Source organism: Mizuhopecten yessoensis, unplaced genomic scaffold (assembly GCF_002113885.1).
Source record: "Mizuhopecten yessoensis strain PY_sf001 unplaced genomic scaffold, ASM211388v2 scaffold9847, whole genome shotgun sequence".
Taxonomy (NCBI): domain Eukaryota; kingdom Metazoa; phylum Mollusca; class Bivalvia; order Pectinida; family Pectinidae; genus Mizuhopecten; species Mizuhopecten yessoensis.
In genome coordinates, this window is record NW_018408252.1 from 303583 (window position 1) to 321001 (window position 17419).

The 17419-nt window shown below is 36.8% G+C and overlaps 1 protein-coding gene across 1 annotated transcript in view; it reads left to right on the forward strand.

The window, feature by feature from the left end:
• The first annotated feature begins 6207 nt into the window (after positions 1-6207).
• LOC110458816 (sodium-dependent proline transporter-like) overlaps positions 6208-17419 on the forward strand; it is a 24013-nt gene continuing 12801 nt past the window's right edge. Inside the window, exons 1-10 of the mRNA XM_021510739.1 lie at positions 6208-6343; positions 10330-10461; positions 12069-12345; positions 13170-13302; positions 13534-13668; positions 14436-14539; positions 15334-15458; positions 15686-15798; positions 16295-16426; positions 16762-16861. Coding sequence (XP_021366414.1) covers positions 6226-6343; positions 10330-10461; positions 12069-12345; positions 13170-13302; positions 13534-13668; positions 14436-14539; positions 15334-15458; positions 15686-15798; positions 16295-16426; positions 16762-16861 — 1369 coding nt within the window. The 5' untranslated portion in view covers positions 6208-6225. The remainder of the gene's footprint in view (positions 6344-10329; positions 10462-12068; positions 12346-13169; positions 13303-13533; positions 13669-14435; positions 14540-15333; positions 15459-15685; positions 15799-16294; positions 16427-16761; positions 16862-17419) is intronic.

A 17419-nucleotide genomic window follows, 5' to 3' on the forward strand; every position in this document is an offset into this window, starting at 1 on the left:
GGTCACATTGGGTTGCCTATATGTAGGTAATGAGACACTTCTGAACGCGCGTTGAAGGATGATTCAGTATGCATTAAAGTATATTACAGGTTTCGCTTATTTTAACCCCCCAAAAAAGAGTAAATTATCTTGGCAAGGAGGACAATTAGAATGTTATTAAACAAAGATAAATACTTCACCGAATGTTTATGAAAATCTCCCAAAGGTTCCAAGTCCATAAATACTTACATTCACAAAACCAAAAACTCATTCGTTGCTTAGTTGTATAGTTAAATTAACCTTATGATAGTTTATTGTTGTTGTTTGTCAATAGAAGCCATCTCTTTGTTAGAGCAGATCGTCAAGATTGTAAAGGCAAAACCAAAGAATTAGAAATGAGGCCAGAAAGTAAATCCACAAAAAGGAGTCTCTAGGTGGTTTGCCGGGTCAGGACGACGAGGTCGGAGATTTGCAGAATTTATGTAGGGTAAGGACATTTGCTAACTGTAACAGGGGTCATTACTGACCTCCCGAAAACTGCCTCTTGGTCGCGAAAGATGAAAGAGCTCGCAATGCTATATTTGCACACCAAATTTTAAAACGTAAATATCTTATTTCGATTAATCAAAATGTCTTGTCCATCATAGGTCGTAGTACCATAATACACCTATATGCATAATTTTTTCACAATTGGACAACAGATAAATTTCGACCAATCAAAAGCGAGGATACGGTGGTCATCTAGTGCAGTTTAAAAATAATGTCACGAGTTCGCAGTGCCATATTATATTTACAAACAAACTCTGAGCGAAATCGCAAAATACCTAAATTCCAACTAATCTTCATCAGACAAATGACCAGTGAAGCGTATGCACACTACATTGGTCTATAGAAAAAAGACCCATACGGACCAATACCTGAACTTCAAATCTCACCATCCTTTGCACAAGAAGTTGGGCGCCGTACGCCCATTGCTCAACAGATGTGATACAATAGTCGCAGAACAACAGGACAAAACACAAGAGCAGAATCACATCGTTAGGGCAATGAGAACATGTGCATATCCGGAATGGGCCCTTAAACGGGTATAAAAACAGTGTCAAAGTAAGGGGAAGAACAAAAAAAGGCCAATTAAGGATAAGAACAAACCAAAGGTCAAGTGGTCATCCCGTATATAAACAGCCATGAAGCCCCACAAGACGTTTCGCAATATCCTAGTAAACCCTAAGGTTAAAATACCAAAAGAAAACGTCGCAGAATGCGTATACAAAACCAGATGCAAAAACTGCGACGCATTGTATATTGGAGAGACTGGAAGGCGATTAGGGGTCCGCCTTGGTGAACACCGGAAAGATACGGAAACCCAAGAAGGTAGGAAATTCACCAGATCAGAAAGGAAGCAGTCAGTCCCAGATAAATAAATCGGCAATCACAGACCATGCCACACAGAAAAAGTATGTGATTGACTGGGATAACTCCAAAGTTTTGGACAGAAAGAGAAATCTGTTCAAGCCGCAGATAAAGGATGCCATCTGGATACGCCGCTGTGGGCCAGTTCTCAATCTTGACGAGTGGGCTCAATGACTCTCGCACATCTATGACCAAGTATTAAACAAAGCGTAGCTGAATCGAGTCATTTCGGTACATTTATAACAACTATTGTACATTCGCTTACAGCGTAGCCGAATCGACATCGATTTGTGTGGACAACTCGTACACAGTTTACACCTTTGTGTGCAAACGCTTCACTGGTTATTTGTCTGATGAAGGTGACAGTGTATATATCGTACTAGTCATCGAAACGTCGCATAGAAAATTTTATTGGTTGTGTAAAAAACCTTTTCATAATCCATACTTACCAACACGAAGAAAATGTTTAGAAATATACTCTTCTTTGTATGTACATATTGGGCACTTTCGGTTCGTCGTATTAAAACGTTGTAGTTAACAGCAGCGTTTAGAAACCGTGGCCGCAGATCTCCTTCGTGCTACTTGGATGAGCATATCAACCTGTTTGTCAGACTGTGAACTAATATCATCCATATTACTTGCATAAAAAAGCATTACATAAGTCAATAATTGTTTCTCAGAATGGCATGGTGAGTACCTTTATATACTAGCGGAATAAAGAAACTGTGCATGCCTAAAATGTGTTATAAAAATAAATGTGTATGACGAAGAACAACAAGGTTTTCAGGGACAATTCATTTGTTATTTATTAACAGTTGCATTCCATTTTCCACGTTATGGAATCAATAAGTTTCGCTCAGGAGTGACGTAAACACAGCAGGGGTCAATACTGAGCTCACAAAGTTAATATCTCGTATGTCCACCGTTTGCCTGAATGCAAGCCTGGTAACGTCGACGCATGGAGCCTATCAGACGGTTCCAGAATGCTTAATGGATAGCATTCAAGATCTGTACCAACGCTGCAGCCAAATTAGCCAACGTCACCGGTTGATCAGGTAATGCCCGTAATCTGCGCTTCATTTCAACCATGACGTGATCAATGGGCGACAGATCGGAGGATACAGCAGGCCAGGGCAACACATCAACGTTCTGCTGGGCCAGAAAGTCCATAGCGACACGAGCTGTGTGTGGCCTGGCGTTGTCCTGCTGTAGCGTAATGTGACGTTGCTGCCCTTGCACGAATGGAACGACGCGGGTCCGGAGAATATCGTAACGGTAACGTAGCGCATTCAAATTCCCGTTAGCAACCACCAGAGGCGTTCTCCCGTTGGCTGTTATGCCGACCCAAATCATAACGCTGCCTCCGCCGAAAGAACGTCGTTGTACCACATACGCGTCACGGAAACGTTTTCCCAAGCGACGATACACTCTCGAACGGCCGTCACTACTATCCAGGTGGACTCGCGACTCGTCCGTAAACAAAATGCCTACCCAATCCCGTCGAGTAAATCGCAGATGCCTTCTGCACCAGTCCAGACGTGCTACACGATGACGTGGCAGAAGAACTGGGCGGATTGCAGCACGTCGCGGACGGATAGCTCGTTCACGCAATCGGTTCCGTACAGTTCTCGGGCTTATTGGTAGCAACCTAGGGATTGTCCGTGCAGTCAAACTTGCCGTTTGGAAGCGATTTCTCAAATGGAAAAGCCGAATATGGTTGTCCTGTTGACGTGACGTCACACGTGGACGTCCCGCACGAGGTCGATCGCCGACGTGGCCAATCTGTTGATGTCGTCTCCACAAATCCCGGATGGTGTTTCGATGGACATGAAAACGTGTAGAGACAACGGCTTGGCCCATACCAGCTTGAAGCATACATGTACCAATAACCCGGAGGCAGTCATTTTCATTGAGCCTTATAAAACGTTATAATGCTGTTTTTACTGTTCACTGGTCTCAACAGAGTGACCCAACAGTTTGAAAAATAAACTTTCATTGTGGAATTGGATGGCTGGACGAGAAAAACGTGCAAACTGGTCAAAGCTTATAGAGAGCAAACTGCACGGGAAAACTGTCAATGACACACGGATAGTGTGTATGTGTCATACTCGGTCATGTGTGTGAATTTTCATGTATATACAGTTGGTAATACATGTTCTATAACAATTCTCCGCATGCACAGTTTCTTTTTTCCGCTAGTATACAATCGCCTGATTGCAATATCCACCGACGTCATCAAGCAGGACCACCTCTCGAGGGCTTTTCGACTCCAATCCTGGAACACCCTAAAGGTGGCGAGTCGACAGTGATTGGCCAAATCACTGCCTGTCGATGGATGGCATCCAGCTCAGGTCTTCTCTCCTCAACCAGAGCCAACTAGACGACTTCTCTGCTGTTGTTGAGAGTCGTTGTATGGCTGCCCTTCCCCTGATGCCTAATGCCGTGTACTGTGCCGGGAACCCCCTGCATCCCATCTCGACAGGGAAGGCCCAAACACTCCATCCTTTTGCCCTCACATCATCAGCAAAACTGGCGCACACGCATTTCCCAAGTCTGAGCCCCATCCAAAATCCTTCCTTTGTGGGTTGTTTTCTTGGCAGTCTCCCCGGATCTTACGAAGTTGATTACGAAGTAAATTATATTCTTGATATTTTTCTCGTAATCACATAAGCATCATGTACTAGAGAAGCTACTTCCCCTTTATTTCAAATAGTTAAGACGCATTTCGATTTCCAACTTTTCGGCCTCTCGAATCACCAGTGGGTCCTAGAAGGACGATACAGCTAAGCGTGTTATGTTCTTTCTCATGTTCATATATAATAATATTAATAATAATAATTCGAGATTCTTATATACCGCTTTATCACAGACTAGTTCGTAGGTCGTCTCAAAGCGGTTCACAAATTATTTTCCGTGATTATAGTGCCTTTGCAACCAGTCATTATCTTTCTAAACTCCCTGGGGAGCATATACAGCCGGAGCTGCCATTTCGGCGTTAACAGCTAGCATTCTACAATTCTAGCACTGCCCAACCACGTACTCATTTACAGCTGAGTAGACTGGAACAAGCGGAGTAAAGCATCTTGCTCAAAGATACAACACAGTGCCGTGCCGTGACTCGAACCCTCAACCCTTCGGTCACGAGCCCGGCGTCCTACCACTAGACTACCGTGCCTCCAATCATATCACATCATATTCATCATCACAAAAACTACATTGTATATTAAACCTTTATGTGTAGAGGATATTTCTTGGTCACACTTTAAAAATATGTTTTTATTCATTTATGCAACACAGATACCGTATAGTTGGTATTATTCGAGGGATTAATTTCGCTATATTTACCGTCATCAAAGTATTTGTGAAAAAATACTAGCCACCGAATATTATGATATATACACAAACATTGGTACACGTATTGACCTGTTTGCCCTCGAAAAATGGAGACACAATTACAGTACTATTTTCATATTTCATATGTTTGTACAATAAATTCCATTAACAACAGTTTTCAGTGTGATGCTTATGTTATTCTTATAGGGATTGAATGGAGTTTTTTCCTTTACATTGCGGCAATTAATAGCAGTAGCTGATCTACATAGCATGTGAAGCGCTTTAGCGCTCCTCAGAAGATGTGTAGATCAGCTACTGCTATTCATTGCCGCAATGTACATGAAAAAAAACCCATTCAATTCATATATTTACGTTAAGATGAACTACAATACACAAACACTATTTGTAGATTTAATATTTTTAATATGAGTATCGGTCTGAAAACCGTCAAAAAAAGGGACAGCCAGAACTCCAGCCTACACAGAAACGAAAATATATATAGAATCTGATAATAATCAACACTTGATATTCCTTTCATTTTTGAAAGACGACTTTATTCGATGTTTTTTTCGCATTAACATCGTATATTATATATTTTAAAAAGGTTATGTCCGCACTATTTCGAATCATCGGTCACCATAGTAACCATCCAGGGCGCTCGCCGGCAGTAGGCAAAGAGCTCATTTGAAGTTAAATGTACAGCCGTTGAATGTATTGTTTGTCAAAAAAAACCTGCAGATGTAAATGATGATAAGTTGGTGGATGAAGTGCCCTGTGTCATTACAAAGTTCTCTGAGTTCAATGTTCAAGTTGATGTCATGGGGATTACCCAGCCGGACGTTTATCCAATTGTTTAAAAGTTTAGTGCGGCCACACTTGGAATATGCCACCTGCATATGGTCTCCAATGTTTAAAAAGATCAAATTGCCATTGAAAATGTCCAACGCAGGGCAACAAGACGCCTACCATTCCTAAAAGGACAATCCTACAGTGAGAGACTTTGTACGCTGTATAAATAATATTTACAAGTTTAAATGTGGGTTTTTTTCCTGAATTGTGACTTTTATTTAGCTTGGAAAATAGAGTTTTATCATCAGTTATTGGATTCTGAAATTTAGTGTGCATGTACCTCAATTATGTTTGAGAAATATTGGAGGATTATTAATTTGTGATAGGGATTGTTTAATGCTAACGGAATGCATTATTGAATTTGATATACAGTTTGGTGTGGCAGCCATATTGGAATGTCCTTAAAATGTAAGTACTTGATTTTTAGCGTTATTTTTATTGCATAGCTTCTATTTATAGTATCGGCAGGAACCTCAATACTTTAAACTCCTCAGATACATCTTGTGCATGATACTGAAATCACGTGGGTCCCCTACACTTAAAACATAGTTACTACACCTGCACAAGTGACTATATAAAGGGGTCGTGGGTTTATCTACGACGAGTATACTAGTCGTGACAACTCTAGCACGCGTACGTACACTATTAATCAACATGGCAAACCGTGGAAACTGGTCTAACCGCCTGGAGTTTTTGTTTTCGTGTATAGGAGTTACTGTTGGTCTTGGAAATATATGGAGATTTCCGTATATCTGTTACAAAAACGGCGGAGGTAGGTAATATTTATCTTTAAATAAGTTACAGTAAGGACTCAAATCATATGTGTTTGACATAACAAAATGTACAATATTTACAACAGGGGCAGAAATATGATACATAGCACACATGCACACATACAATTTAAAAGGTTAGGGTAAAAGCATATCACGTATAAGATAATGATATCACAGAAAATAAAACATTTGTCACATGTGTAAGTATGAAATTAATGCGTTAATACATGTTATTCAAAGCACAATTTAAAAATTTAAAAAGTCAAGAAACACATATTGTGTCTCTTGTACATATATGCCAATATGGCAAATCGTAACAATTGACAAAATATATGTCCTCATATCACTTGAGTTCAGACCAAACAAGATACTACATGACATAAATAAACATGAAAGAGCGTAAATGAAATTATAATTTATAAACACAAAAGTGATTACTTATTCTCGGTAAATAAATAGTATTGAAGTGCTTTCTACACTCTGATTTAAATCTACTGAACTTACAAAGGTTCGGACTATTGTAAGAGTTGTTTCTTTTGTAAGATTCATTGTTATTGTTGTAAGATTCGTTATTGTTGTTGTAAGATTAAATGATGTTGTTGTTGTTTATGTAAGATTGATTGTTGTTATAGGATTTATTGTTGTTTTTGTTGTCGATGTAGGATTAATTGTTGTTTTTGTTGTTGATGTAAGATCAATTGTTGTTTTTGTTGTTGATGTAAAATCAATTGTTGTTTTTGTTGTTGGTGGTGGTGGTGGTGGTGTCGTTTTGTCGTTGATGGTTTTGGTGTTTGTTTTGGCCTGCTGTAGCCGATCTAGTCATTAAACCCATTCGTTTTGTTTTCGAATCTGAAAGGCAACCATTTTAGCTCGCAAACCTACCATTATATAAACTACCACTGCATACACTAGTGTGTTTTTTTATCACTAACAAACTTAAAAATTAAATATTGATCGAGCGACTGTTCTTTCTCCATCTTTAACATAACAGGATAATTAAAACACCAATGAGGTTTGTCGCTATACATTTATTTTATTTATATATGAGTTACGATATAAAATCACAATAAAAAAATTGATAATAAAAATGATGTACATAGATAAAATACCATATTTTACAATATAATATAGGTAACTGGCGTTGTAAAACTTCTTCATTCGATAGAAATATGAGTTTCAGTTTGACAAAAAATAAGAGTACCGAAGTGTCAACAAAACCCTAATTCGAACTGAAAATCAATAGCACTAGAGCAAACTATGGACAAAGGAAAGATTTACATAGAAACCATTGAAAAAGTAACTCAGGTGTTCCGGAAGGATAAGCGTGTTTTGCTTCATCGATGACACCCGCCAGGTAAATTAACATAATGCCACGTCCTAACATCGAGAACCCGGGTAATAACAGCCAAACCATATTGCACTGTAATGTGTACAATCAAAACATCGACCTTCATATTGCATATAGAAATAGCATATTTGTAAGCAAGATCTTTATGGCGACCATACAACCTGCGCATAGTATTTATCAACCCGTGTCTTAGAAATTCCTGTGTTGTAACTTTCCCCGTCAGCAGTAGACATCTACCATGCAAGTAATGATATTCGGAACAAGCCCTTTCGTACCGAATCAACTGCGATTGATCAACGTGTCGCCATCAAGAAAAGGAAATTCACGACCGAAAAGTTGAAATCGTCCCGCTCATCATACAGCTTAGTAGTAAGTAAATATCAAAGAAAGCAGCTAAAGTACAAGAGTCTGTGATGTCCTTAATTTCAAGCTATGTAGGGTATATACAATCGATGCGGTCAATAAATTTCTTGTTCTTGAAAGACAGCACATCGTCGATGTATCTTAATATGAAAAATGAAGGACTTGGCTAGGTTTTGTTATCACTTCAAAGGTCCTCTCTACGAGGGCGTGACATCATTTACATTAAATCTAGATTTACATGGAGGGTTTCGTTGAAAAATAAGAAGTCGCGCACCCACCCGGAAAACGTATTTTCATTTTTTTACTTATATATAAAGCTGCTTTATGTTAACATTTTTTTTTGTCATGGTTTAACCTAATTCTATAGATTTTTGCTCAAGTTATAGTTTTGTTTGCACTTCGATATTACCTTGTTTGTCAGGAGATAAAAGCGTGAGAAAAAAACAGGCAATGATAATAATATTACCGCCACTGTCACAAAAAAGTGCTGCCAACAGCTAAGGTTATCATTTATGTAGTAAGGTTATCATTGTTTGTCTACACATATCTGGTATCAATGTTTAACTTTTATTTTTTTCTGGCGTATAGATATGGTTACAGACACTGTCAGCTGAGACTTAAATCATCAGAATTTCCCACAAATACTTTTTGTACAAAGGTCATTTGATATGCTGCTATTTGTTGCTTGCAACCCAGTATGTATTGTTTGCCTTGTCATTTGTGAGAATGCCCCAAGTTACCTTGCTCTTCACACAGCTGTGACATGTACATTTCCATTTCCTGTTACAAAAATCTAAAACATCGATCTAAAAATATACCAACAAGACGTGAATTATATATTTAGAAATATACCTTGGTATTGATAACACATGTGACTTGCCTGGACACATCTTGACATGTACTGATATACATATATCAAATTTCATCATCCTTATATAATTTATAGGATATATCACAACATGCTATCAGACATCAAAATATAAATATACAAATATATACATAATACGCCTTTAAATTTCCAAGTATATTTAAAAATTATTGAAATAACACATAAATAGATCTTTAAACGCGCTAAGCTAATAATTCCGGAATTCTTGGTTCTGTTTCACCTGAAATGAGATTCGCGGGATTGTAAAAAGAATAGTAGATTATGAAATGGAAATTTATATAAATGTATACGAGAACATATTACATGTATCTGCACTCGATATAAGACGAAATTTTACGAAAGCCATGTGAAGTAAGATGCTATATATATAAATAAGTCAAGTCATGGTTAACCGTTGGACATCTAAACAAATTGTGACCAAACCGATGGAAGCTCTTACTTATATCAATACAAGAGAACTTCCGAAATACAACACAATAACATGCAACACCAAGGAAGTCAAAAACAAGGAAAGGGGAAGATGGTTAATTCGTGAAACGGCTACATAATATAGTATGGAAACAAAAGAAAACACAACAAAGGTTAGGATACTTGGTGCAAAAGCACCGACAGAAGTAGGTATACCAAAACATGTCTGTTAAAATTAATATCAAAGAATAGATAAGCGGAAGTCTCTTCATGAGCAATTAAAAACAATATCAACAAGGAAATAGATTACACTATAACGAAAATTAGAATCGCAAATGATAGACATGGGGGGAGAGAAAGGGATATTTAAAGTAAAAACAAAAATGCATATTGAAAAGTCGTAGAATTGCTAAACGTTGTCAGATGTCGACAAGCGGACAAAAGCATGATAAAGTTGGGGAAATCAGGAAAGGTTTACAATGAACAAACGGATGAGTATTTACAATAAGAAATTCTGTTCATCATTGGAGATACAATGCAAAAATTCCTACTTCAAGATAAAAAAGATAAAAAAAATGGTATTCTTTATAATAAAGCTATAGTCCATCTCTGCATTCAGAAATATGTCAAAAATTGCCAGGAACATGTATGATCATAAAAAAACAAAAATGGTTTTCCGAATTACCTTCAGCAATATCATATGTATTGAGCACACAATGTGTTAAACTTTGTTAGTGATTTATGCAGGAGCCCGAACTCGTCGAAAGAAAATGTTAAGGACACGGGCGAAATAACTGCACTTATTTCACTTAAATCGCCCTAGTTTTAAAGATTTTGGCTACAAATGACTGTTTGTTTGTGTTAGTGACATTAAAAAGTACATTTAGTATAACATATTGTTATATACTCATTTGTTAGTAACACATCTTTATTCAAATGTATTTGTCACTGACATTAGAGGTTTATTTCTACTTCAGGTGCCTTCCTCATCCCGTATTTCCTGTTTTTGATTATTATTGGTACTCCGGGTATATTCCTACAGTTCACCTACGCGCAGTACTCCAATCTCGGACCGGGAAAAGTATGGGAATGCTGTCCTCTATTCAAAGGTTTGCTTTTTTGTGTCCTTTTTGACTGGTGCTATGTTACATGTTCTGGAGACACGGTAGTCTAGTGGTAGGACGCCGGGCTCGTGACCGAAGGGTTGCGAGATCGAATCACGTCACGGCACTGTGTTGTATCTTTGAGCAAGATACTTTACTCCGCTTGCTCCAGTCTACTCAGCTGTAAATGAGTACGTGGTTCGTCAGTGCTTGATTTGTTGAATGCTAGTTGTGAGCGCCGAAATGGCAGCACCGGCTGAATGCTCCTCAGGGAGTTGAGAAAGATATTAGCTGGTTGCAAAGATCCTATAATCACGGATAATAATTTGTGAACCGCTTTCAGACGACATAAGAATTCGGTTGTGATAAAGCGGTAGATAAGAACCTCGAATTATTATTATCATTACAATTCAATTTTTAAGGATAAGTTATTTACAGTCCTTTCTGAAGTAATGTGGGGATTAATAAAAAAGGGGTTTACAATCCAAAACATACAATGTCGTTTACCGCACCATATTTTCAAAGTGGTTAACTTGTAGGAAATGAGAAGATAAACATATAATTTAATCTTGCTTGTAACAAGCATTGTCATAGGCTCAAAAATTGATGTTATTAGCCCATAACGTAAAAAATGTCGTCGCCGTTTGCAACGTTGCTTTTGATTGGCTGATACAGCGGCGTTATAATTTCTAAGAGAAAAGAGTCCATCAATAAAAGTGGATTTCCACAAGGATTGTGTATAGTAGATAAAATTATAAGTGTTGACTTTAATATGTTTTTTTATGTTATGGAGATATAACACAAAAAACTGGAGTGTACTCTCATCGGTTTATTTAGAGTATATTTCGTTTTTTTGTCTTAAATGATATATGCCATATTTAATTTCGTGGCCTCACTTTATTGAAGAGTTCCACACTTTGTCAGGTAATTTTAAGTTAGTAAATGAAATGGAAACTGAAGACATATCTAAAAGTTTAAAAGAATAGTTGCATAAATAATTCTCAAATAATTACGTTATATTTTAAATGTTGTTTTTACCACAAATGGCTCGATTTTGAAACTACCAGGCCACCTCATACAAAGGAAAAATAATGGTTAAGTACAGGTGTTTATCAATCGGTCTATTAACGCCTCCTGTCATTTTTGGTTAGAAAGAACATCCACATCCTCACCATTGTTCATCATGTCTATCTTAAGCTTACTGTCGTTAATTATTTAGAAATTTAATTTAACAAAGAAAACTCAACCTGAAGCTGGTTTTTCTAAACAATTTGAAAAAACCCTCTATCAAATTGAATAAGCATGATAAACAACAACAGGTTGGGAAATTCCTTATTTATGGAGATAGCACAAAGGAAAAGTTCAGGTATAATGTTAAAACTAGAGCCAAACTTCACTGATCTTGTCACCGCTAAGTCGGTCGCCCTTTATATCCAGCCTGGTTATAGAGAAGAAATTGTGGTTTCTTCTAAAGTTTTTCCTAGTATATATCACCTAACCCTAACCCTAACCCTAGTAACCTTTGGATTCCATCCTCCAATCTTTCTGATTAGACATAGCTTGACTGATATACCAAGGGTTCATTGTTAATATTAAACGTTTTAATTTCAAAGGAATTGGTTACGGTATGATGACACTAACAGCTGTGTTAGGATTGTATTACACTGTCATCATCTCCTGGACCCTGTACTATTTTGGGATGTCCTTTTCATCTACCCTCCCGTGGTCGACATGTGATAACGAATGGAACACGCCGATGTGTTCCGCAAGGACCAAGTGGGCTACCAACGGAACAGGAAATTCTACCATGATGAAAAATCTTACAAATGCTGCTTCTCATGCATTTCTAAATGGGACGGCTTTGAAAACGCCACCAGAGGAATTCTGGGAGTAAGTAAACAACTGTTTATTACTCACAAGCACCCAGATGTTCAAACGTGCTCTAAATGTGTTAATATATCATCTTACTTAATACACTAGAACTTAAGAAGTAGAGTATATATTTTCATATAAATTCAAAGAAAAGTGTATTACTTTTCAAAAGAGAATAACATTGTTAGATTTTCCAAAATAACAACACACACACACGGAAAGAATGGAAGGGAGACAACCTATGTTTGTTTTAGATTCTGTTAAAGCTCGAATTTCTTAGTATCATTTGCAATTAACATGTACTATGAAAAACTGATTACCATTTTTCACAAACAAGAATATCTCGCTATGGAAGCAATCCTGTGAGTAGTATTGTCATTGCCAAAACCAAATGGCATCCGACGTCAACGTTGACAATATAAACTCATTTTATAATATGGCCTAACTGACGCACTTTTTCATCGAAGATACTTTATGGACAGGAACCATAATTTTTTTATCACAAAAAACGTAGAATTTATAATACTCCATTGATTAATTTTACGTAACCATGTATATTTTACTTATTTGGTACCATACGACTATATTTCCACAAATAATGAGTAATATATATGACTTATCGAGAAATGCATATGATATGTATAAGGCAACTATATGTCGGTATTGGCTGTTGATGGATGATAAATTTCCGACGGTATCATAAAACTTGTAATCAATTTTACTACTTGATTTTCAAAAATCACAATTTACTCCATAAAACGTTTTGAACTGAAAAAAAAACTCGAAATGAGGATTAAATGTCCAACATTTCTCTGTTCAATTATCGATGCCATTCAATACAGAAAGAATGTCTTGGAGCTTACAGAAGGGATCCAGACGCTGGGTACGGTCCGCTGGGAGCTTGTTCTGTGTGGCTTGGTCACGTCCGCCATCATATTTCTCTGTCTCATAAAAGGAATTCATACATCTGGAAAGGTATTTATACAATAAGAAACTTCAATAAATATATCATAATCATTTCAATTTTTGGTTCCTTTTTTTCTGAGAATCAGCATGGAAGAGAAGGTAGTGCTGATAAAGTATTCATTTTTGTATATTTATTTATTATTAATGATTATGATAAATATTAAAACGGTGTATACCTATATAGATGATGATGATGATGATGATGATGATGATGATGATGACAATTGATTTGTTGAATAGGTGATGTACGTAATGGCGACGGTTCCCTACGTGTTCCTGTTGACTCTACTGATTCGGGGTCTTACTCTTCCAGGATCTTTGCAGGGGCTGAAGTATTACATGGTGCCAAGATGGGAGGAGCTGCTCAAATTTTCCGTAAGTCCTGACTTGTATCAAAATATTGACACCTTATATAAACTTAGTTTTGCGCATCATGAGATAGATCCATCAACCGTGTTGCTGTTATTTTGAAGAAACTTGTATAAATCACATGAATATAGTGTGTTCAGTGCATACTCTCTTGTCACATAACTCTGCCAATGAACGTATGTCATTTGCACTATTATGATGCTATAAAAATAAAAAATATGTTTTTAGATTTCGTGATTACATTTGTTATGTCATAATGGGGGGCAATAATTTTAAGCCAAAATGGCAGACGTTGAGAATTTCTTTACATTCTTAGATGTGTGATCAAACGCATCTTAAAATAGCTTCCACTGCATACATGATTTATGAAACTATTATGATTTTATAAAAATTAAGTTTTCAAGTGGCTCACTAAAATGATTTAACAGTTAACAGACTTATGTCAAGAAATGGAAACTCCTGTAAATCCTATATATATCATCAGTGTTATTCAGCATCACATCCCCGCGATTTAACATTTGGGTATCACACTTTTGTGATTTTATGGCAGCATTAATTATTATTGGATTTTTTGCGTTAAGATGAATCCGTGAACTGAACAAAACAGCGAATATGGTTGTTTAAGAAGCACTACATATCAACAATATCGAAACCACAAGTCAATAAAGAGCGAGTTCGTGCTTGTCAATATAACTGGGAGGATAGAACAGCGAGAAATCAAATTGATGTACATGTGTGATGGTATCAGTGAAATCCTTCATTATACTACAAAGGTGTGGGTGGATGCCGCCACACAGACCATCTACTCCCTCGGTTTACCTTCAAGTGCACTCATTGCTTTGGCCAGCCACAATAAGTTCCATAACAACTTGTACAGGTATGTTATAATAAATTTGGTATACACATTAGCTTACGATTTAACATTAATTTTGAGCATAGAACATTCAAATTAACTCATGTTAGTCATAAATTGAATTACATTGCTATTCAAATGTGAAGTAACCGACGATAATAAAACTCAAAATGATAACAAACTACCTATTATTTTATCTCATTAAAGGCATATATCTTTTATAACAATTCAGACAATGTTATATGTGCCATTATTTTCAGATTTTGTCATTATTTAAATCAATAGCATTTACGATTTGTACATGATGTTTAATTTAAATAATCGCTTTTATTAAGATATTGGCGGGTATCTGTTTTTGCATCTGAAGAGTAAGAATTTAAAATCTAAGGAACTTTATTTTTAACATGTCCCAGCGTTATGATAACAATAATATCTAACCTAAAGCTAATTTCCCTTCATACTATTAGAATTCAATATACAACCAACTGTTAAAATTGACATATAAACAAGGTTATTGACATATTGCAGTAACACTTAATTTGATACAGGTGTATTTGATGATAAGCATTAAGGAATAACCAGGATTGTTTGAAAATACTGGATGCACTTTGCATAAATCCGCGAAGCAAGTCTCTGGCAATCTTTTGTTCTTAGCAAAATGATAATTCTTCTCAAACACTTCTAATTGTTTGTTTTTTGTCATAGATATCACTAGACTATAGCTATTGTTTCAACTGTTTACCTGATCTATTGAATGACGACGTTTCCAACTACCTATACCTAGATATGCATGTGTGACTGTGTGTATTGTGTTTTAGAGATGCAATTATACTCGCGGTATGTGACGCCTTCACCAGTTGGTTCGCTGGGTGTGTGGTGTTTGTCACGTTAGGCTACATGGCACAGGAGGCGAACTTATCTATCAAAGATGTAGTGGACCAAGGTAGGTTTATATTTTCGAAATCTTCCCAAAACAAGGAACAGAATAGAGCAATTCAATGTAACCTAAATGTCACAGATCACCTCGAAATAAATTTCGACTTCAAATTTTTTAAACTTTTTAAATAGATGTCAATTGGAACCAAATCATCTGAACGAAGAAAGTTCATAATTCGAACAAATATTAAAACCATCCATGGATAACCGCTACTTTTAGTGTACTTTTTCCAGGACCTGGAGTGGCGTTCATTGTGTACCCGGAGGCCTTGGCTACTCTCCAGCTACCTCAGCTCTGGTCGGCTCTCTTCTTCTTCGTTCTTTTCACTGTCGGCCTCGATTCTCAGGTGAACTTACAATTCCATGATCTGGGGTTTGTTTGATAATTTATTCCTATTACCAATAATTAGCTCAGATATTTAGTTCAATTACTTAGTGTCGCTGTACAAATAAATTACACATAGCAGATGCGGAATTCTTTATCAATTTGGAATGTTTAAAAAATGTAAGGTTACCCCTCTACCAAACTGCCGGACAAACGTGACGACTTCCGGAACACGTTATGTCGCTTCGCTGTTTAGTTGAGATATCTCCTTTCTGTTGTTGTGGTATCCTTCCGTCCTTGACGGCGCTCGTATCAAGTTCCATTTTCGTACTTGTGTGTTGACACTATGTTTATAACAAGAATGAACACCTGTTAAAAAACTGCAAAAACAATATTGTTTGATACCGTTTAGTCTATAGACAAAGTGACAAACTATTTCAGATCTCCTTCGTTTCTTTTGAGCTTTTTTGAATGCGTCAATAACACATATATAACATATTAACCTCTTTGTTTTAAAGGTAGTACATATACAGTTACTATACACTGGCCTATCAGACAGCTGGCCGAAGATATTCGGCCGCAGTCGACTAATGACCGTAGGAGGCATCATCGTGGTATCTGCATTAGTAGGGATAATATTCACCACACAAGTAAGTATCTGATGTTCTTACCAGTAATACGCATTGCTATTGGTTCACTAGAAATTGTTATATTGACATGAAATTTTCTTTTTTTACTTTTGTGTTTCCTTTTTAAGTGACTTAAAAATTTGAATACACGTATATCCTATTCATTTAACTCTTATATCATATTCAATGTCAGTTATGTTTTGCTTTCAATATTTCTTTGTTTAACATTTTACAGGTTATTATAGAAAAGGGAAATATTATTACATTAGTGCGGTAATATACAACCATGTAACTTAAGTGACAAAGACAATTTATCATGATTTACAAGCAAGTTCAGTATATTTTTTCACTTTCAGGGAGGCATGTACGTGGTACAGCTAACAGACTGGTACGTTTCCAGTTTATCACTTATGGTGCTTGTAGGGATGGAGGTCACCGTTTTAGCCTGGATATACGGTAGGAATAGTGTTTTTGTATATGACGCCAAATATGAATGATGTTGATTAATTATAATAACCATCACATCTTTAGTTTATTTATTACTTCCTCATTGCTTTATCAGGAAAGCAGATTTTATTTAATTTTATTTTGCTGTTGTGATCATTTGACATCAGTGTTATCATATTTTTGTTATGAATTACACAAAATGTAGCTTAAACTTTTCCATTTGTTTATTAGCTCACCTGGCACGAAGTGCCAAGTGAGCTTATGCCGTGGTGCGGCGTCCGTCGTCCGTCCGTCCGTCCGTCGTCCGTCGTCCGTCCGTCGTCCGGCGTCAATATTTTACTTTAAACGACTTCTTCTTAATAACCTAAAGGCCTAGGGTGATGATATTTGGCCAGAAGCAAACTGGGATGAAGGGCTACCATGTTTTTTCAAATAAATGACCTTCATCTATTTTCAAGGTCACAGGGGTCAAATATGTTAAAAACTTTAAACAACTTCTTCTCAATAACCAAACTGCCCAGGGAGATGATATTTGGTCAGTAGCATGCTAGGGTGAAGGGCTACCAA